The 22,592-nt window shown below is 37.1% G+C and overlaps 1 protein-coding gene across 7 annotated transcripts in view; it reads right to left on the minus strand.

The window, feature by feature from the left end:
* The window catches only part of cax1 (cation/H+ exchanger protein 1), a 90,900-nt gene that overhangs the window by 62,525 nt on the left and 5,783 nt on the right, over positions 1-22,592 (minus strand). For 6 of the 7 annotated variants that reach the window (XR_005634647.1, XR_005634646.1, XM_039761001.1 and 3 more), the window contains exon 2: positions 4,501-4,671. Coding sequence is in view for 5 of the 7 variants with exons in the window: in XM_039761001.1 (XP_039616935.1) it covers positions 4,501-4,671 (171 nt within the window). In the remaining 2 variants the exon portion in view is untranslated. Of the gene's footprint in view, positions 1-4,500; positions 4,672-5,367; positions 5,442-22,592 lie in introns of those variants that run through there. The other variant, XM_039761003.1, reaches the window with a different exon arrangement.

Consider the following 22,592-nt stretch of genomic DNA (forward strand, 5'->3'; position numbering starts at 1 on the left):
GTTGGCCAAGAAGAAGTGGGATAATCAAACAGATGTAGAAGGTACATAGGAGTAAAAGGAGATAAGGTGTAAGGTGAAGAGAGATATGGCGAAGGCTAAAGAAAAGGCGTATGATGTGCTATATGAGAGGCTTGCCAATAAGGAGGGAGAAAAGGATCTGTACTGAATGGCTAGACAGAGGGACAGAGTGAGGAGAGTGTGTTAAGTAAATAGAGAGAGAGGCTGATGAATGAAAAGAATGAGAGAGAAAGAGAAGGCTGGATGATATGGAGATAGTGAATCAGGATGTATAACAGATTAGCAAAGAGGAAGTAAGGACAGCTATGAAGAGGATGAAGAATGGAAAGGCCTTTGACCCAGGTGACATACCTGTGGAAGCATAGAGGTGTTTAGAAGAGATCACAGTAGAGTTTTTAACCAGATTGTTTAATTGAATCTTGGAAAGTGAGAGAATGCCTGAGGAGTGGAGAAGAAGTGTACTGGTACCAATTTTTAAGAATAAAATGGATGTGCAGAGCTGTAGTAACTACAGAGGGATAACATTGATTAGCCACAGCATGATGTTATGGGAAAGAGTAGTGGAAGCTAGGTTAAGAAAGGGGATGATGATTAGTGAACAGCAGTATGGTTTCATGCCTGGAAAGTGCACCATAGATGTGATGTTTGCTCTGAGGGTGTTGATGGAGAAATATAGAGAAAGCCAGAAGGAGTTGCATTGTGTCTTTGCGGACCTGGAGAAAGCATATGACAGAGTGCCTAGGATGCCTAGAGTGAAGTTGTGGTATTGTATGAGGAAGTAGGGACTGACAAAAAAAATATGCAAGAGTTGTACAGGATATGTAAGAGGGAAGTGGGACAGTGGCGAGATCTGCTGTAGGAGTGACAGATCCATTCAAGGTAGAAATGGGATTTCATCAAGGATCGGCTCTGAGCCCTTTCTTATTTGCAATGGTGATGGACAGATTGACGGATAAGATTAGACAGGAGTCAGATAAGAGTAGGAGGGAGGTTGAGGAGACCCTGGAGAGGTGGAGATATGCTCTTAAAACTATTAAAACAGACTAAATAAAAATCCACACAAAGCAGCATTAATACAAATAACTTAATTACCATTTCGAACAGCCATAACACTCTGACAATTCAGTTCTACTCTTCAGAGACCTTACATATTAGGTTCCTAATTGTTGGGGACTTTAATTTTCATATCAATAATCAGTCTGATCCTATGAACCTCCTGAACTCTTTTGATCTGAGCCAGCACGTTAGTCAGCCAACACACAACGAGGGGCACATGTTGAATTTAATGATTACTAAAGGATTAAAAGTTGATGTTATGCAAGCTATGGATATCGTTTATCTGACTATTTCCTCTTACTATTTAATCTGTAAATACTAATAGACAAAATGAATGAGAAGCGTATTGTTAACAAATGCTTCTTTGATTCATCTGCAGCTTCAAAGTTTACAAACATTTTAAGCAACCAGCTGTTTGTAGTGCTAACTACAATAATGATAATAATGTAAATAATAAGGTGGTAAATTTTAATGTTAAAGCGAGAGCTGCCACTGACATAGTCGCTCCTGAAAAGATAAAATCCTCCAGCACTGTTACACCATGGAAGACCCAAAGAGCGTCTGATTTAAAGAAAACATGCCGAGAGCAGAGCGTAAATGGAGAAAAACTAAATTGATTGTCCACTGTGAAATATTGAAGGCTAAAATAACAGAATACAACAAAATAGACTGTCTTGAGAGACTATGTTACTTCTCTAAAATTATAAATAACAATGCTGTTAATCCAAGAGTTTTATTCTCTACTATTGATCGTTTGCTAAACCCAGGTCACTCGATGGAATGCCCTCCAAAAAACTTCCAGTGAAACTTGTAAGGCTTCTGTTATATTTTTTTAAATCACAAAATTAATGATATTAGAAATAATATAGTACATTCCCCCCAATACTGATCCTATTAAACCCTGGTATTCCATTTTAAAGCAAATTAAATTCTTTCACCAGGATAGATTTATAGAATTTATATAGTATAATTTTTCAACTGAGAGCCTCCACCTGTGCCCTTTGACCCAATACCAAAATTGATAGTGTTTCTGACATAGTAAATTCATCATTAGATATCGGGGTCTTCCCAGACTGTCTTAGGACTGCTGTTGTTAAACCCCTGCTCAAGAAAAATAAGTTCTGGTCAAGTTTTAGAACAAATCACATTACAGACACTGCACTTGTTAAAGTAGTAAATGACTTGTGGGTAAATGCAGACAGAGGCCGTTTACCTGTTCTCATCCTGCTAAATCGGACTGCCACATTTGATACTATTGATCACAATACTCACCTTAGTCAGTGGGTGGGCTTCTCTGCTAATATCTTAAATTGGTTTGAGTCTGACTTAACAAGTAGAAAATTCTTTGTTAGTTTTTGGAATTATACTTAGAAGACACATGATATTCTATACATTGTTCCTTAAGGATCTATCCTGGGTCCACTGCTCTTTTCGATCTACATGCTTCTATTAGGTCAGATTATCTCAAGGCATAACCTGAGCAACCACAGCTATGTTGACGACACACAACTATATTTATCAACAGCACCTGATGACCCTGACTCTCTTGGTTCACTGACCCAGTGTCTTACTTGTGTTTCTGAGTGGATATGTAACAATTTTCTCAAGCTAAATAAAGAAAAAAATGAAATTTTAGTGATTGGCAATAATGGATATAATGAGGTTATTAGAAATAAACTTGATGCATTAGGATTAAAAGTCAAGACGGAGGTAAAGAATTTAGGGGTAACTGTTGACTGTGACCTGAATTTTAAATCGCATATTAATCAGATCACTAAGACAGCATTTTTTCACTTAAGAAATACCGCAAAAGTTAGACCTCTTGTATATATTAGTTAGAGATATTAGTTCACGCTTTTATTTTCAATTGACTAGATTACTGTAATGCACTCCTCTTAGGACTACCCAAAAAAGACATAAACCGACTGCAACTAGTACAGAATGCAGCTGCTAGAATCCTAACTAGGAAAAGAAAATCCGAGCACATTACTCCAGTTTTCATGTCACTACACTGGTTACTTGTGTCATTCAGAATTGATTTTAAAATACTGCTTATGGTTTACAAAGCCTTAAATAATCTCACTTCATCTTATATATCGGAGTGTGTGACATCTTATATTCCAAATCGTTGCCTCAGATCTTCAAATGAGTGTCCGCTTAGAATTCCAAGAGCTAAACTTAAAAGAAGTGGTGAGGCGGCATTCTGCCGTTATGCACCTAAAATCTGGAATAGCCTACCAATAGGAATTCGCCAGGCTGATATGGTGGAGCATTTTTAAAAAAATGCTATAAACACATTTCTTTAAAATGGCTTTCTCATAATTTCATTTTAATTTAATCCTGATGCTCTGCATATTCAATTAATTATCATTACTATTCATGGAGGCTCCAAAATCTGTACTAACCCCTACTCTCTCTTCTGTTCTTTTTCTGGTTTTCTGTGGCAGTGATCTGTGCCACCACCACCTAATCAAAGCACCATGATGTCCCTACATTGATAGATTAAAGGCCAGAAGTCCACATGACCATCATCATCAAGTCCTTCCATGAGAACCCTGAAAACAATGAGGACTGATCATTTATGTTAGGTAGAATGCTTAGAGGGGGCTGGGTGGTTGCATGGCCTGGAACCCCTGAAGATTTTATTTTTTCTCCAGCCGTCTGGAGTTTTTTTTTGTTTTTTCTGTCCTCCCTGGCCATCGGACCTTACTTTTATTCTATGTTAACTAGTGTTATCTGATTTTAATTCTTACTTTGTTTTCTCTTTCTTTATCATGTAAAGAATTTGGAGCTACATTATTTGTATGAAAATGTGGTATATAAATAAATGTTGTTGATGTTTAGCCCAATTTGGACTTTTACACTCAGTTCAATAAAGCCACTTATTGTATGTCCACTTATTGTTCTGCACTGATGGTATTTTAAGTAATATTTTAATTTTCATCTGTACACTGTAAAAAATAGCTCTCTTACAGGGCAGGGTTAGGGGATTTTAGATTTTGACAGCAGGGCGATTTTTAACTTGATTGTGCATTCACCTCTCTTTGCTACAAGAGCTGATCATGATAAGAAAATTTAAATACTATAAATATATCTGAAGTAACTAGTGATGCTGCTTATTGCAATACCAAAATGAAGAAACTCCATTAAAGTGGGGATTTTAAGAGCAACAGCAACACATCCAGTTAAATGATATTGGTTCAAACTAATGTAAATATAAAGTTAGGAAAAACCAATGGGCCTTGATGTATAAATATTCAGAGTCAAAAATTCTGTAACTTCTTGAGTGGAAGTATGCAATATGTAAATTTTTACAATAAAATGCAATGTTTATATTTATACTTAATTAGCCAACTAATGTACCCTATATAAATCTTAGTATTCAATGCAAGAAAATGGGAATATATAAATTTATTATTTACGCACCTGGTAAGTAGCGAGGAGTGAGCAGGCTGTGATGGTGATGGTGATGGTGAGACCCTGTAGGTGAGTGGGTGTCCATTAGTTCAGGTGGAATATTGAAAGCACAGTGCCTATCACAAAGTGAGCCTCTGCGCTGATGAGTCTCAGCTCTATGCTCAGAGTCTCTGTGGAGATCTGAAAAAGAAAAAAGAAAAAAAAAAAAAGATAAAAGCAATCAAAAAATACTATTTCAGAGTTCTTCTTAGATCAAATTTTCACAAACTCCCCATTATAAAATCTAAACACTGTTGTTTTATTTGCTTTACTGCAAACCAAAATTCAACATTCTGAGTAACCATAGTCATATGTACACCTATAAAAGTTTAGTTTATGTCAAAATTCTAATCTATACATTATTTCAATCTAACAAATTCCATTTTAATTAATACATTATAGGTCATGTACTTGAAAAAGCACAACAAAATAATCTAGACAGTTCAAAAATATACTTATCATTTAGAAGCAAACTCTGGAGTATGTGATAAACAGATGCATGTCTAACAAGAAAAAAATCTGTAAAGGATGTGCCACTCTGTTTTTATACAGTAAAAAAACTTTTTTGAACTGTGGTATTTCACAGAAATAAACACTTATCAAATATTGAAATAAATGCTACATATGTCAAAGGTGAATTGTGTAAGTAGGTGAATTTGGTACAGTACAAAACCTGAAATAGCAGAAGCAGCCAGTTTACTTTCATGCTTTAAGCATAGTTCTATAAATTTAATAATTGCAACTTAAAAATTATTTGCAAAAAAATTACTTTTTAAAATCATCTCCTCATTCATTTATAAGATCAGACCTAAGAAAGACAAAAAGACCTTTACTTACTTTTATATAGCTGAAGTCTGATTTTAGTCCTTCATGGCTGAATTCTTATCAAGAATGCATAACTGAAAACCATGCTGGTCACAAGATGATGTACTCTATTTCCTTTTCCTACTGAATATATTATTGGCCTTTAAAACCACAGAGTGCATCACAAACACTAAAGCGGATGTCTGATATAGAAAAAAATAGACTACTCTAGAAAGATTTAATCTCAAAACTGATGTAGAATAAAACATTCATTAAAAATAAACAGCATTTAATGACATTATTCATTGTTTTAACAAGGTGTAAAACAGGTTGTATGTTGTAAAATATGATCTTATCCAGATTAAGAAAGACTAAGCATAAAATGGAACTGTTGTCCCCTATAGCATTAACCAAATAATCAATGCAAACTTATTTATTTTTCCAATTGTACAACCAAATAAAATATTCCCCAAATAAAGTTGGGATGTTATTACTTGATAACTAATGTCGCAATAGTTATAAAGAAAATCTCACTTTAAAGGTGTAATACAGTGAAAATGTACGGTTTTAAAGTTAATGTAAAATTATGGGAATGAAGGATGTTATTACCACTACAATCTGGTTTACAATTTAAAAAGTATTCATAATTATGTATACATAAATAATAGTTAATTTCCTTTGATCCCCTCCCCTATACCTGCTAAGTGCTTCCAAAGGATGACATGCACAAAACAGAATTTAAATAATTCTCATGTGAAGTGCTTAATGCTTTCTAAAAACATGGGTTAACACATACTACAAGTGGAATTATAAAGGAAGCAGTTTAGTCTGGTTTTATTTGGGAATAATTGAGTATGTTTATATTATTTATTACATTATGTGGAAAAATGGTTCTTTGAAAAGTATGGATCTATTTGTTTCCTTTTGTTGATTAGGTAATTCAATCTGCAATATTGTAATTATTAGTCATGAATTGAGCTGCCATTTTATTTAATTCTTAAATACATGATTTATGACTTTTTGGCATAAAACAATATGGCAAAAATAAAAATGTTAAATTTTTCAAATTTCTTGAAATGTTAATATTTCAGAGCAACTATGTACAAAAACATTCCATGGGACCGAAAAGATAATTGGGTACGATGTAATTCAGCCAGTGATTTGGAAATGCCTATACATTGCTCATTTCTATCTTTATTAACCAATTTCATGTAATGTTAAAATACACTCCAGAAACTTGCGTGCCAAACAGATTGCAGCACACTAAATTTAGGAACTGAAGACAAACTGTCACAATAAAAACAAGATGCATGTCAGTGAATGCAGCCAAATACAATACAGTCAGCAAAAATGTTTACAGATAAAAGGACTAAATATGCTAAATTCTACTGAGTGCGCTTCCAAGTGTACCACAAAGAGGGGGGAAGAAAAAAAAAAATAAATAAATAAAAAAATCAGTGGTAAACCAGCATTTATATTTTCAAAAACACTTAATCCAGTTTGAGGCTGCAACACAGCCATAACCACTGTGGCTAATCCAAGCAACCAGAAAGTGTTTTGTTTGAAATTTGAAAGAAAGAAATTACAACAGTAACTAAAACTTGAAATACACAAAAATGTTCAGTCCTAACATTTACGAAAATTAACAAAATTTTTTATTAAAAAAATTGCCATTAGAGATAAGCTGCATGTAAATTGGTTCTTCAAGCAGGAATATAATGTGTTTTCTGTTCTCAATTTGCCACAATTACAAAAAAAAAAATCACATCAAATGTAAACTCTGTTCCCTATATAAAGACATGTCATTTGTACTTGGTTTGATTATGCCATGAATGCAGGGCCCCACTTAAAAGAAAAGAAAAAAAAGAAACATGAATCTTAGCTCAAGTTAAATTTCACTGCATTGTCATAGGAATGTATGCGAGTTTCATGCGAAGATTTTAACTGTATTAACTTCAAAATTCTGACAGTAATGCTACAGTCTCAAATAAACATGATGGTCCGATAAGTGGGCGAAAGATCCAAATTGGCTCATTTTTAGCTTTTTTGTGCTTTATCATTTTTTGTTGAAACGCTCCTTTGTGCAATATATTACAGTACTCGAGGGAGGCACATACTGCAGCCAAATCTTATTGTAAACAGATAGTGGATAGTCAGACTTTAGGAGAGAGTGAAGCCAGTAATACTAGCTTTTATATTAAAGGAAGCAGAGCAATAAACTAAAAAAATGAAATCTGAGGAGTCATCCTGTGCATGTAGAGGAGCAGAAGATGTATGTGTCATCCAACTGTACTTGGAACGGGAAAAAAAGACAGGTGCGTTTTTGGCAGAAATTAAAAGAGAAACTTCTTTAATGAGTTCAGACCTTTTCATTGTGTTCTTCAATTACAACGAACACTCTCAGAGTGTGGATAGTGAGAGAGCTTGTGTTTAGTACAGCAGCTCACATTTATAGAAAAAGAATATATAATGATGAATTCGCCCTCACTTTATCTATTTGAAAAATTTGTGAAGTGTGAAAGTCATATAAATATTGATAAAAACATGTTATGAACATTTTATTAGAACCGTGACTTGCAGTTATAAAAGGCAATTAATTTTCTTTAATGTTGTATGTAATCCATATGCATTATGAGTAAATAATTTGTGTACATGTTTCATGAGTTTACGAAGCATTTTAAGGAGATTTTATTTGAGTAATTTTAAGGCCACTGAACAATAACTTTACAGAATTTCATTTTTTATTAAAAATTAATAGGTAATGCCTCTGGCCTGCAGTTGTAAAAAATGGCACTTTAATACAGGGCTATGGCCAAACCAATATCATCAGGCAAATATTTGGTCTCTACATATACATCAGTATTGGTTGAACTTGCATTGATATTGCAATGCTACAACTCTTCCAAGCTTGAACATTAATTATGTTATTTTTCTAGCGTGAAACACCTCATGTTTGAAAAGCCATTCCCCTTAACTGATATGTATAATGACAATAATGAATTTGCCACGCATGTGCGTCTGAGGATCTGCTTGCTGGCTCATTCAAGGTAAACGTTAACCCACCAGGTCAAGAGGGGGTGCTGTCACTAACTCTATTTACTTTTCTCTCCACAGCTCCCAGAAATCTCCCAAAGAGGGAAATTAGCTCCGCCCCTTACAGTCCTCCCATTAAAAAAAAGACCAGGTGCCTCCACCAACTTGTCTTTTGATGAGACCAGTTCCAACGAGTGAAAGCTGTAGGAAAGCCTTCCTTTACCTGAAAAGTACAAACATGAAATCCAAAAGAGTTGTCAAGAACATGGCAAAAAGGTGAAAAAAATGTAATAAATCACAAAGCATGGAAAGAATCACAATAAAAACTGACCAACTACCAAACACTAAAGTTAAAGCTGAAGTTATCTTCTGTTTTGTAGCCTTGTGCAGCCTTATGTTAAGTGTTACCATAAGGCACCTGTTAAAGTTTACCAAGAAGTTTGAGAGAATTAAAAGGGATTACCCGGCTGGTATCCAAAATATTTGTGATTTATTCCCGCTCTGTTTGAACCTGTGTTCTGCCAGCTCACACAGTGCACATCCAAACCTATTCATACGTGCTTTAAAAAGCTAAACTCTGCATTGTCCCTGGGACTGACGACAAGGTACAATTTTCTTTTTTTATTTTTTTGCCTGTGCCACAGCCTACTGCATTGTTCCCAGGACAGGAAGTTACATTGCCTCTCATGTGCATGTTTAATTGCCAAAGTGCACAGAGATGTGGTCACTTCTGGAAGAAGCCCAACACTCTAATGTACTTAAACTGGAAAAAGGAAAGTTCTCACTCCTCAGACTCCCCACTCTGCTTAGATGTGTCAGACCATTTGTCCTAGCCAGGTAATGGTCTGTCTGATTCTTCGGCCCTGTTGGGTCTATCAAGAGGAGAACCTGCCAAGTTGTAGCCTGCGACCAATGGATAGGGCACATCCAAGCCACTGCCTGTGTGACCCCAGGAGGGGACACATCCAAGTTAAAGTCAAGGACTTAAGAGACATTACAGGCAAGTATAAAAAAAATAAAAACTCACCTTTTAGATTATATGTTTCAGTCCTGTCACTCTTGCGAGTAGGTGCCCAGTTGGCCGTCTCATCTGCCCTGACAAGACCACCAGAACCCTCCTCCTCTTCAAATTCCCATGAGGGAATACTGTCATTTTTGGACATTAGGAAGAGGGTATAGGTGTCTGAAAGTCACCACTCTAGGGGTGGAGGTTATGTTGTATTTCATCCTGAAATACTTATGTCCTTTTTGCTAATTTTGAGTCATTTATTTATGTTAGTTACTTTTTTTGTTAATTATTTGCTTTATTCCTGATGTGCTATGTTTCTTGTGTTTTGTGGGTGGTTCACCAAGAGGTGGAGCCACCTGCCCATCACCACAAGGGACTGCCCACAGCCCTATAAAGGTGGGGGCAACCCACACTTCCTTGTAGTTCATTTCAATTGTCACTTGGTAGTTGGTCAGTGTTTATTGTAATCAATCACAAAGCATGGAAAGAATCACCTTTTTTCCATGTTCTTGACAACTCTTTGGATTTCATGTTTGAATCTTGTTCACTCTGAACCGCCTTTCCCTTTTCAGGCAATTCCTGTTTGCCTTTTATACTCCATGGAGCTTCTAGCTAATAGGAATAGTCTGGTTGATGACCATGAAAGAGTGGTGATGACAGGCAACCGACAGCTCGGAAATCCCACTCATCCCCTCCAGGAAGCTCTCTCTAAGAGCACTTTTAGCCGCATGTTTATTCCACACGCTCTGCTAAGAAGCGCCTCTGGAGATCTTTTCTACCCACTGCTATCAGGCAATTCAATGCTTCCTCCCGATGAACTCTTTAGGATCATTTAGAATTTTCTGAACAATATACATTTACTTATTTATATTAAAATTTTCCCCTTAGGATTAATGCAGTTTATCTAATCTAATTTTTTACTCAAATTTAAGTCAACATGGACTTATTATCTTCATAAGCATCAATAAATACACACTTGTGCTCATAGCACCTGTAGTGTATGCATTGAGAGAGTGGCAAACGTTAGATGTCTATGTGTTTTGCAAGCATATAAAAAAAAACACATTTAACACGTTTCAATGATAAATCAAAACATGTTCATGTAAAAACCCAATAATTAAAACACATGTACGATATCGATACAATAGTTATTGATAATCAGTCATCATAGATGTCCACATACTAATATAGTTATCAGGAGGGAGCCTGGAGTAGATGGTATGGAAATATATCTACATGAACATTAACTGGGTATTTTATATAATGGATGATGGATACACACTGGATAATTGGAACAGAGTATGCATATAAATTAAAAAGTATGATACGATTAAGCATTTAACTAAACACTTGTTTTTCTTAGTGATTCTGCACCTTATAAGACATTATTATTTTTAAAGTATATTGTAACCTCACCAGTATAATTTAAACACCATTAAGCACTGAATTGCAATGAGCCTTAGACAGTTAAAACACTGGACGCACTGATATGCAATGAGTCTTACTCCACCTATAAACCGACTCTCTGAAAGCTGATACCAAAGACTGGGTGGAAGATTAACAATAAGGGGGCAAGGTTTGAAAGTTTAGAAAACAAAGGCGGCAAAATACCAAAATGTGCTGGCCATTATTATAATTAATAAGAGGGATTAATGGACATAACCGAATGAGGAGTGAGCTTGACTACATGGTGATCGGACAAAGGTGGCAATGTGCCATTAGGTGTTGTCCATTAGCATAGGCCAAGTAAAAGCGACTCACTTCGATGACAGAGCATGGCCATTATTATCTTTTAATAAAAGTCTAAAAACTGGAATCAGCCTTTGGACTCAGTTTGGATATCATTGGTTTGGGATTTTATTCCACGACAATGGAAATGTGCAGTTAAGTGTACAGTGTCATGGCCTGAGCTTTGGAAGACAAAGCCCTATTGCTTGAAGTTCTGATCTAGGCTGCCTTTGATTTTTGCCAAGTTTTTCTGTCTTGTTGTTTTGGGGGATTCTGGAGACCCCATCATATCTGCTGTGCCTAGAAAAAGGCAGCCTGGAGTATTATCTTGAGTTGTTGCAAGATGGCGTTGAGGGAAGGGAGATATTGGTGGCAGCATAATCTTATTTTGACAGCTATAGCTGACACCATCCTCAGTGCCATCACACAGAATAAGTGAATTCAGCAGCTCACAATGGCAAGTCAGTGCACATCACTATATAGAGTAGGTCCAAATACTTTTTAGGTGCACATGACGTCTTTGAATTGCCAGCCATCAACAGGGTTTGTGAGCGACTGTGAAGATGGTGTTTAAACGGACCAGACATTATCAAATACTAGACATTTGCCAATGTGCAGGTTGATCTTTGAGTGCCATGTCAGTATAAGAGATGGAGGACCATGCCCTATGCATGTATAATAATTAGCCATGTGCAGATAAAAAACTCTAAAGGAGGCTGACACCCTTTCCCCGAACACAGCAGACTCTATGAAATAATAATAACGAAATGTTTATTACTATTTACAACACGTTTCTATCTTTTTGATGGAAGAAAATGTGCAAATTATCAGCTCAGACAGTTTGGAAAGCCTTCAGTGGGACTTCAATAAATAGAAAAAGCCAGTGACGTAAGTCATGACACGGCACTTTGAATTTTCTGCCTTTAGAAGACTTACATATTTTTTTTGATTTTTGACTAGGATTTATCCTTTTCTGGTTTGTTTTGAAGAAATCTATGATTGTGTGTCTCTGACTGCATATTTTCTTCTTTGATATCCTGGATACATGGTAGTGCAGTGATTGGCACTGCTGCCGCACATTTCAGGTCACTTTTTTGGGTACAATAATCAGTCCAGTATAGTTGGCAGACATTTCCCTAGTCCTCAGGGACACTTTAAAGATAATTGCACCAATATAATCCAGTCAAATCTAGTTCAGTTAGTCCCTCCCTATTGACTTTAATGCAGTTTGCCAAGTTTGGTGAATATCGAGAACATTTCTGTGATTTCGGGGAACTCACAGCAAAGCAAAGTCGACAATGTTCGCACAACACTAGTCGCCACATGACTGTACAGTAAAATTGTCAAGTTCATCCACATGCAAATTCTGTTCCAAATGATATGCAACCCACACTGTTTATTGCAGTAGTACAACAGCAATACATCATGAAGAGTTTTCGTTTCTGTGGCATATTACTATAATAAATATCCCCCACCTCCCATCACACAATGTATTAAACAATCAGTCTGAGAAAACTGCTAGCAAAGACAAAAATAAGAAAGAAGGAGAGGAGAGGAAATGCAACAGAGGAGCTTGTAAGGTGAAGAGACTGCGACACTAGAATAAAATATATAAGCTACTAGAATTTTGAAATAAATAACTGATTAGTCACAAGAACATGACGATTTTCAAGATGTCAAAGGGTGGACTGGGTCGGGGGTACATACATATAGTGCACTGAGGCAGTGTTGTATGCTAAATGCAGTTTCAGTTGTCATGTAAAGTGCCTCATTGTTTATTAGCTCTTACAGTATATTTATTAAATAATAATAATTCTTTACATTTATATAGCACTTTTCTCACTACTCAAAGCGATCTCCATGCAGGGAGGACCCGGGAAGTGAACCCAAAATATCCTTACTTGAAATAGGAATACCTGTATCAGATTTAGAAAATGGATAGAGTGTTGTTTTAACTACATATTTGTTTCCCACTTTTCTTGTTTAGTAATATTCTTTTTTCATGCAAGAAGTATGCTTGAAAGGAAACAAAAACACGTTTACTTTTTTAATTAAAGGACGATTGTTATTTGTCCCTTTATGATACGTGTGTCATTATAATCATTATTTCTTTTCTGGTTTTCCTAATCTTTTTTTAAAGTCAGCATTACTTCAAAAGTTAATCCCCAATATTTTTTTTTGTTTTGAATGTGGCTCCAATGTTTTCAGTCTCCCCAATTACCTTCCATTAAAATTCCAGCTTTATTAACATATAATTAAGACCAAAAGGTACCACAAATTTTTTCCACAAGCTTTAAAGTCTGTCTCATTGCAATTGTATTTTTAAATATTACAGTCACATCATCTATACTGTATAAACAATGACCTTAGCATCTTTCCCTTTCTTTTCCAGAACTGGACAAACTTGTCTCAGACCTCTTTCCATTTTCATGTCTTTGGAGAGATACCCATTGATAAATTGGAGAGAGATAGATAGATAGTTAGATAGATAGACATACATGCAGTGGTGTGAGAAACTATTTACCCCCTTCCTGATTTCTTATTCTTTTGCATGTTTGTCACACAAAATGTTTCTGATCATCAAACACATTTAACCATTAGTCAAATATAACACAAGTAAACACAAAATGCAGTTTTTAAATGATGGTTTTTATTATTTAGGGAGAAAAAATCCAAACCTACATGGCCCTGTGTGAAAAGTAATTGCCCCTTGTTAAAAATAACCTAACTGTGGTGTATCACACCTGAGTTCAATTTCCGTAGCCACCCCCAGGCATGATTACTGCCACACCTGTTTCAATCAAGAAATCACTTAAATAGGAGCTGCTTGACACAGAGAAGTAGACCAAAAGCACCTCAAAAGCTAGACATCATGCCAAGATCCAAAGGAATTCAGGAACAAATGAGAACAGAAGTAACTGAGATCTATCAGTCTGGTAAAGGTTCTAAAGTCATTTCTAAAGCTTTGGGACTCCAGCGAACCACAGTGAGAGCCATTATCCACAAATGGCAAAAACATGGAACAGTGGTGAACCTTCCCAGGAGTTGCCGGCCGACCAAAATTACCCCAAAAGCACAGAGACGACTCATCCGAGAGGTCACAAAAGACCCCAGGACAATGTCTAAAGAACTGCAGACCTCACTTGCCTCAATTAAGGTCAGTGTTCACGACTCCACCATAAGAAAGAGACTGGGCAAAAACGGCCTGCATGGCAGATTTCCAAGACGCAAACCACTGTTAAGCAAAAGAACATTAGGGCTCGTCTCAACTTTGCTAAGAAACATCTCAATGATTGCCAAGACTTTTGGGAAAATACCTTGTGGACTGATGAGACAAAAGTTGAACTTTTTGGAAGGCAAATGTCCCGTTACATCTGGCATAAAAGGAACACAGCATTTCAGAAAAAGAACATCATACCAACAGTAAAATATGGTGGTGGTAGTGTGATGGTCTGGGGTGGTTTTGCTGCTTCAGGACCTGGAAGGCTTGCTGTGATAGATGGAACCATGAATTCTACTGTCTACCAAAAAATCCTGAAGGAGAATGTCCGGCCATCTGTTTGTCAACTGAAGCTGAAGCGATCTTGGGTGCTGCAACAGGACAATGACCCAAAACACACCAGCAAATCCACCTCTGAATGGCTGAAGAAAACAAAATGAAGACTTTGGAGTGGCCTAGTCAAAGTCCTGACCTGAATCCAATTGAGATGCTATGGCATGACCTTAAAAAGGCGGTTCATGCTAGAAAACCCTCAAATAAAGCTGAATTACAACAATTCTGCAAAGATGAGTGGGCCAAAATTCCTCCAGAGCGCTGTAAAAGACTCACTGCAAGTTATCGCAAATGCTTGATTGCAGTTATTGCTGCTAAGGGTGGCCCAACCAGTTATTAGGTTCAGGGGGCAATTACTTTTTCACACAGGGCCATGTAGGTTTGGATTTTTTTTTCTCCCTAAATAATAAAAACCATCATTTAAAAACTGCATTTTGTGTTTACTTGTGTTATATTTGACTAATGGTTAAATGTGTTTGATGATCAGAAACATTTTGTGTGACAAACATGCAAAAGAATAAGAAATCAGGAAGGGGGCAAATAGTTTTTCACACCACTATATATAAATCCTCAGCCTAAAAGTGCAACGATTTTGTACAATGATTTTATGTGATGTTTTTATGTCACATTTTTTTGTAATGCTTTAAATCGGGCTTATTTTAAAACCTATATATGTTTGGTATTATTCTTTTCAGAATTTATCAAACTTTAATGTGATCTTAAGATTCTTATTCCGTTTTTAAATTATAAACTAATATACCAAGAACTTGCATCCTGCAAAACAAGATTTTGTGCCAACAGATTTAACCACATCCGGGGCCGGAAATAAAAGACAAAGAGAAGATGACAAAGACAGCTGCTGTACAGGCTTTTAAATGTTCGAAGCACCGTGCCAGATGTACATCAAGCAGCAGCAGCGGCAGAAAGCCAGCAGCTGATCAAGCACAGAGAAAGTAAAAAACTATACAGTGATCCCTCGCTATATCGCGCTTCGACTTTCGCGGCTTCACTTCATTGCGGATTTTAAATGTAAGCATATATAAATATATATCACGGATTTTTCACTGGTTCGCAGATTTCTGCGGAAAATGGGTCTTTTAATTTATGGTACATGCTTCCTCAGTTTGTTTGCCCAGTTGATTTCATACAAGGGACGCTATTGGCGGATGGCTTAGAAGCTACCCAATCAGAGCATGTATTACATATTAAATAAAACTCCTCAATGATATATGCTATATGATATGCTCCCGGCATGGTGCTTGATTGTTTGCTTTTCTATGTCTCTCTCACTCTCTCTGCCTGACGGAGGGGGTGTGAGCAGAGGGGCTGTTTGCCTAGGGCATACGGACGCTCCTTTAAAAAAATACCGCTTTATCGCGGTGCTATGGCATACTTTAAAGCCCAAAAGCACGTATTGATTTTTTGATTGTTTGCTTTTATCTCGCTCTCTCTCTCTCTGACATTCTCTGCTCCTGACACGCATTGTTTGAAGAGGAAAATATGTTTGCACTCCTTTAATTGTGAGAAAGAACGGTCATCTCTGTCTTGTCATGGAGCACAGTTTAAACTTTTGACTAAAGGGTGTTATTTCATGTCTAGAGGGCTCTAATAATGTTATTAGTGTTGGAGAGTTTATAAGGGCTTAAAATATATAAAAATAAGCATACAAACATATGGTTTCTACTTCGCGGATTTTTATCTATCGCTGGGGGTTCTGGAACGCAACCCCTGCGATCGAGGAGGGATTACTGTATTTGTTTCCCATTATATCACCATAAGATGGGGTTTCAGAGGAGCGACCGCATCTCCTTGGGGTGCAGCAGTCACGAGTAGCAGCTGGCGTGTAGCATAGGCAAGGGGGGTTGGCGAGTGAAGCGAGCAGGGGGTAAACCCCATAGTTTGCTATAAACATAAAACAAGTAACGCTAAAAATATTTTTTAATGGGAAATTCATCTTACCTAGCATTTCCCAAATATACTCATGATCTAAAGCATTGTAGGCCTTTTCCAAATGTAAGTTTAAGAGTTTGATTTGGATTCATCTATCCTCTGTACTCCCACAGGAGTTTCAAATTCTCCCCAGTCTTGCAACCTGGCTCTGTATGGGCTTGTTCCTCCCCTATGATGCTCCTCAGCTTTCCTCCAGTTCAATTTGCCAAAACACTGCAATATATTGTATAAATTATGCACAGCAATGTGATTGGTCTCCAGTTTCTGACCTACTGTGCATTATCTAATTTGTTAGGAATTACAATTATAACACTATTCTTTCGGGCGGCACGGTGGCACAGTGGTAGCGCTGCTGCCTCACAGTAAGGAAACCACGCTTCCTGGGTCCCCCCTGCGTGGATTTTGCATATTCTCACCATGTCTGCGCGGGTTTCCTCCGGGTGCTCCGGTTTCCTCCCACAGTCCAAAGACATGCAGGTTAGGTGTACTGGCGATCCTAAATTGTCCCTAGTGTGTGCTTGGTGTGTGGGTGTGTATGTGCCCTGTGGTGGGCTGGCGTCCTGCCCAGAGTTTGTTCCTGCTTTGCACCCTGTGCTGGCTGAGATTGGCTCTAGCAGACCCCCGTGACCCAGTGTTAGTCATTGTCCAACCTGCTATATCCTGACTGATTGACTGACACTATTCTAGATTTCTGAAATTTTGCAATTTATGATAAATTCTTTATAAACTACCAGCAGATTTCCAAAAAACTCAAAAAGCAGACTACCAATTCCTTAGAGCATAGATGTCAATGTCAGGCCCATGTATGTCCCACAATGTGATTACATTTGGCCTGCAAGATATTACCAACTATCTACTAGAGCTGGCCAGCCGGTATACAACACATGCACCGCTAATACTACAAATCCCAAAATGATCTGTTGGTGCGTTGGCACGTCAATTAGGACCCACAAGAACCCCCTCATCTGTTGACATTCATTAGCGACCTCATGCTACCAACCACATTGGGCCACCCCTCCCAAAAATGGCCAGACGAAAGGTGGAAAACAGAAGCTTTCTAGAAAACTGGGAAGCAGAATATCTGTTCACAAATGTAAAGGACAGACCTGTTTGTCTTGTGTATGGAGCCAACATAGCTCTAACCAAAGAATATAATATAAGAAGACACTATAAAACGAAACACCACAACAAGTACAAGGACCTCAACATAGCGCAAAAGTGCCAGAAAGTAGAGGAGAGGAAAAGAAGTTTGGTTTCACAACAGACTACGTTCACAAAAGCCATATCACAAAGTGAGGCAGCTGTAAAAGCTAGTTTTATTGTGGCAGCAGAGATTGCTAAATCAGCCTAGCCCTTTAATGAGGGAGAGTTTGTCAAAAAGTGCATGATCAAAGTTTGTGACGTCATGTGCCCAGATAATAGGCAAGCACTTTTAAATGTGAGCAGAAACACAGTAGCTGATCGTGCATGTGATCTTGCCACAAATCTACATGAACAGCTGATGAAAAAGGTAAAAGATTTCATTGCATTCTCCCTTGCTGTGGAGGAGAGCAGCGACATATCTGATACTGCCCAGCTGTCAGTCTTCATCCGTGGAGTGGACTCAAATCTGTGCGTCACGGAGGAACGTTTAGGATTAAAAGCAATGCATGGCATAACCACAGCAAAAGAAATCTTTGAAGAGGTTTCCAAATGTGTAACTCAAATGAGGCTACCTTGAGATAAACTTGTGGGACCAACGACAGTTGGTGCGCCCGCGATATGCGGTCAAAAGAGTGGATTGGTGGCCAGGATTCGGGAGAAGATGCAGGGAGAGAACTTCGCAGGTGAGCTAACTGTTTATCACTGCATCATACATCAGGAATTGTTGCGTGACAAAGCCCTGAAGATGGAACATGTTATGAGCACAATAACACGAGTAGTTAACTTTATAAGAGCTAAAGGTTTGACTCACTGCCAGTTCAAGTCTTTTCTGGAGGAGTGTTTGGAATACGTAGATGTGCCGTATCACACAGAGCTGAGATGGTTAAGTAGAGGAAAAGTACTGAACAGATGTTTCGAGCTGCGTGTGGAAATTTGTCAGTTTCTAGAAAGCAAAGGGAAAGACACAGCAGAGCTCCGGGATAAAGAGTTTGTCTGAGCTGGCATTTCTCTGTGACATCATGAGCCATCTTGATGTGCTGAACCTGCAGCTTCATGTAAATGGACTCCACAGTGAGGGCTTTTAAACAAAATTGTGCCTGTGGGAGACTCAGATGCTGCAAGGAAACCTGCACCATTTTCCTTGCTGCCAAACCATAAAAATGCAGATCTCTACCACCATGTTCCCAAGTGCACAGTTTGCTGAAAAACTCTGCTTACTCCGCGCCGAGTTTCAGTGGCGATTTGCCGACTATGATGCCCAGAAATGTAAGTTTGAACTGCTTAGTAATCCATTTGCAGTTGACGTGGAAAGCGCACTAACTAACCTCAAAATGGAACTGACTGAACTCCAGTGTAGTGACACGCTTAAGTCAAAGTATGACGCGGTGGGCGCTGCACAGTTTCCATGTTACATCCCTGACACAATGCCCCAGCTCCGTACCCAAGCTGCTCAAATGCTCCTTATGTTCAGCAGCACAGTATTTGTGTGAGCAACTATTCTCCTTGATGAAGATGAACAAAACATCACACAGGAGTCGTTTCACTGATGAACACCTTCACTCAATCCTGAGGATTTCCTCAGCTCAGAGCCTGACCCCAAACATTAATGAACTAGCATCCAAGAAGAGATGCCAGGTATCTGGATTGGACCAGTGTGCATCAAAGTAGATCAGAGTGTAACAAACCGAGCTTGAATGAATGTTCTCTTTATGCACTTTTCCTTGCTACTCCAAGGCATGGACTTGAATGGTTGGATTTTCATTGAAATTATTATTATTGTCGTTAGCCTGTGAAAAAAAGGTTACCATTGAAATTTAACTCAGAAGGCAAATAGAGAAAGAGGCATAGGATTTTTTTTTTTTTTAATTTATTTAGGAAATGAATGCCACAGATGGGTCTTTTATTTGACATTTGATTTCACATGTGTTTATAGTATTAAGCTTTGCTTGTTCTAGATTTAACATTTAAGCAAAACATAAGTTTGTTTCCATATAAAAAAGGTTCATCGTTATATCTGATGAGAAGGAAAAACTTCAATTGTAGACATTTTTTCAATAAATATCAAGGTTGCCCACGAATTTGTCCAAGTTTTTAATTTGGGCTCACTGTGTATTTGAATTTGACACCCCTGCCTTACAGACTCATTTTTTACAGTTCTTAGGCTTCTAGCATTTCCCTCTTCTTTGCCTCTTCTTGGTGCTCACTTCCTATTTCATCTCTTAAGGTTTTCATGTGACACGGTCTTCCATGCTCTTTAAACTTTTTAAAGAAAATATCTTGTATATTTTTCATTCTCTTCCTTTTTAGTGTGTCCTACTTATTAATTAGATCTTTTCCTCCATTTTGTATAGATACTCCCTATCCGTTTTTTTTTTTTGTTTTTTTTTTTAATTGCTTTTGTTTTTCCATCTTATTTCCCTTGCTGTGCAAATTAATTGTTCTATATTTTGCAGGGTACTGAGTTCTTCCTTTTCAATTTTTATCTTTTGCACTCCTCAATGGACAAAGGTTCTGGCCTTTTCTTTTATTAGATCAAACATTTCACATTGTGACTCATAAAAATCCTTTAACATTCCCATTTTAAAAGCTTTTCTTTAAATTGTGGATTTTTTTTTAAATTTCCAGAATCATTTCCCTCTTTATGATATTATTATTTTATGGTCCAAGAAAATGGTGGTATTTTGGGAAAAGCATTTAACTTTAAAACTTTAAAAAAAAATACAATACAGGATCACTTTATTCAATACCAGTGAAATTTCATTGGTATTGGTATGCAACAGAAACATTATAGCATTATGACATCTAATTGTGAGCATTTTTTTTTACTTAACCCACCAACATAATGGAAAACTTACAGTGATGGTGACAATATAATCATAATCTTACCACACACCCCTCCATAAGCTTACAACTTCCCTGAAATAAAGTGACTAGCCTAATATAATTACAAAATGATATCTGACAATATGCTAAACATTTACCCATTATTCCTGTGGGCCATATTGTCACAAGCATATGAAATAATTTAGTCTCATCATCCAATCAATGAACAATGTTACAGTATATTTTGAATTAAATCACCCTTTAGTAATGAAGTCAAAGCCTACAGCTCCATGTCATGTTGATCATTTAATTTTATTTGACCACATCCGTGCCTCCAATGTTACATCAGTATCAAGAGTTGATGGTACTAATATTGAACTAAGAGATAATACATGATACTCCATATTCGCGGGGGAGTGGTTCCAGGACCCCCATGGATGCTCCCTTATATAAAATGACATAGTATTTGTAAACGACCTATGCACATCCTCTTATATGCTTTACATCATCTCTAGATGAGCCAGCACGTCTAATTTTTTTCTTTTGCATCAAAATTCCTGCAGTGTAAACAATCAGAAGGGAGTGGAAGCTTGTTTTATCAGTGAACAAAGGGTGATTGGTATATAACCCTTTACATTAAAGAAAGAGGAGTAATAAACTAAAAAATAGTAATCAGAGAAGTCATCCTGTGCAACTAGACAAACAGGAAGAAAAGTTACTTTAATGAATTTAGACCTTTTTATTTTGTCCTTTAAATTAAAACAGACACTGCTTGAGTTTGGACAGAGAGCTTGTTGAAAATGCAGCAGCTTACATTTTTAATTGGATAAAGAAAAGATGAAGATGAAATTTGAAACTGCTGCTTAGTAAACAATAGGCTTTTTTGTACAGTGTATTATTTGTTGCTGTGGTTCATACAGCATACGATTTGGTAAGAAACAAGAACTACATAATTAAAATAGTTACCTATATTTCATAATTACACCTCAAGAATTACAAAAAACACCTGCATAAATATGGTAAATGTATATTCTTAACAGCAAAAAGCTGTACAGCAATTAATTATTTAAAATGATTAAAACGTGCATGCATATTTACATTTAAGCAGTGTTTAATTGCCAATATCAATTCATTTATTGTGTGAGAAAATATATTCATATTTTTTGTTAAAGAAATGGTGAAAACTACTTTTTTAATTAAGTCTTGTTTCAGATTGGTACATTACAGAAAAAAAACTAAACAATATGACAGCTTGTAATTATAAGAAACATTTCATTTTTCTTTTATGCCATATGCATCATTGATAAATATATCTGTATATAGTTTATTAGTGGCGGCACGGTGGCAGCACTGCTGCCTCGCAGTTAGGAGATTTGGGTTCGCTTCCCGGGTCCTCCCTGTGTGGAGTTTGCATGTTCTCCCCGTGTCTGCGTGGGTTTCCTCCAGGCGCTCCGGTTTCCCCAGTCCAAAAACATGCAGGTTAGGTGGATTGGCAATTCTAAATTGCTTGGTGTGTGGGTGTGTTTGTGTGTGTCCTGCGGTGGGTTGGCACCCTGCCCGGGATTGGCCCCTGCCTTGTGCCCTGTGTTGGCTGGGATTGGCTCCAGCAGACCCCCATGACCCTGTGTTCAGATTCAGCGGGTTGGAAAATGGATGGATGGATGGATAGTTTATTAGTTAAAGTATGTACTTTAAGAAAATATAAAATACTAAAGTAAATAAAAATCACTTAACAATAAGCCTACAGAATTTCATTTTTTAATAAAAAAATGAACATCTGTGGTCTATAGTTTAATTATAAAAATACAATTTAATATAGAATATAAGACTTCTATTTGTCTGGTTATGCAGGAGATTAGTGTAGGCAAAAAATAAATAAATAAATAAAATCAGAATTGGCCAATCAAGTAACATGAAATCGGTGTCAGCCTTAAAAAACATGATTGGTGCATTCCTAGGAGAAACAGTTTCCTTGACAGATGAAATTAACAATGCAATATTTCTTGCAACTCTGTTCAT

This window comes from Polypterus senegalus, chromosome 8 (genome assembly GCF_016835505.1).
Source record: "Polypterus senegalus isolate Bchr_013 chromosome 8, ASM1683550v1, whole genome shotgun sequence".
NCBI lineage: Eukaryota > Metazoa > Chordata > Cladistia > Polypteriformes > Polypteridae > Polypterus > Polypterus senegalus.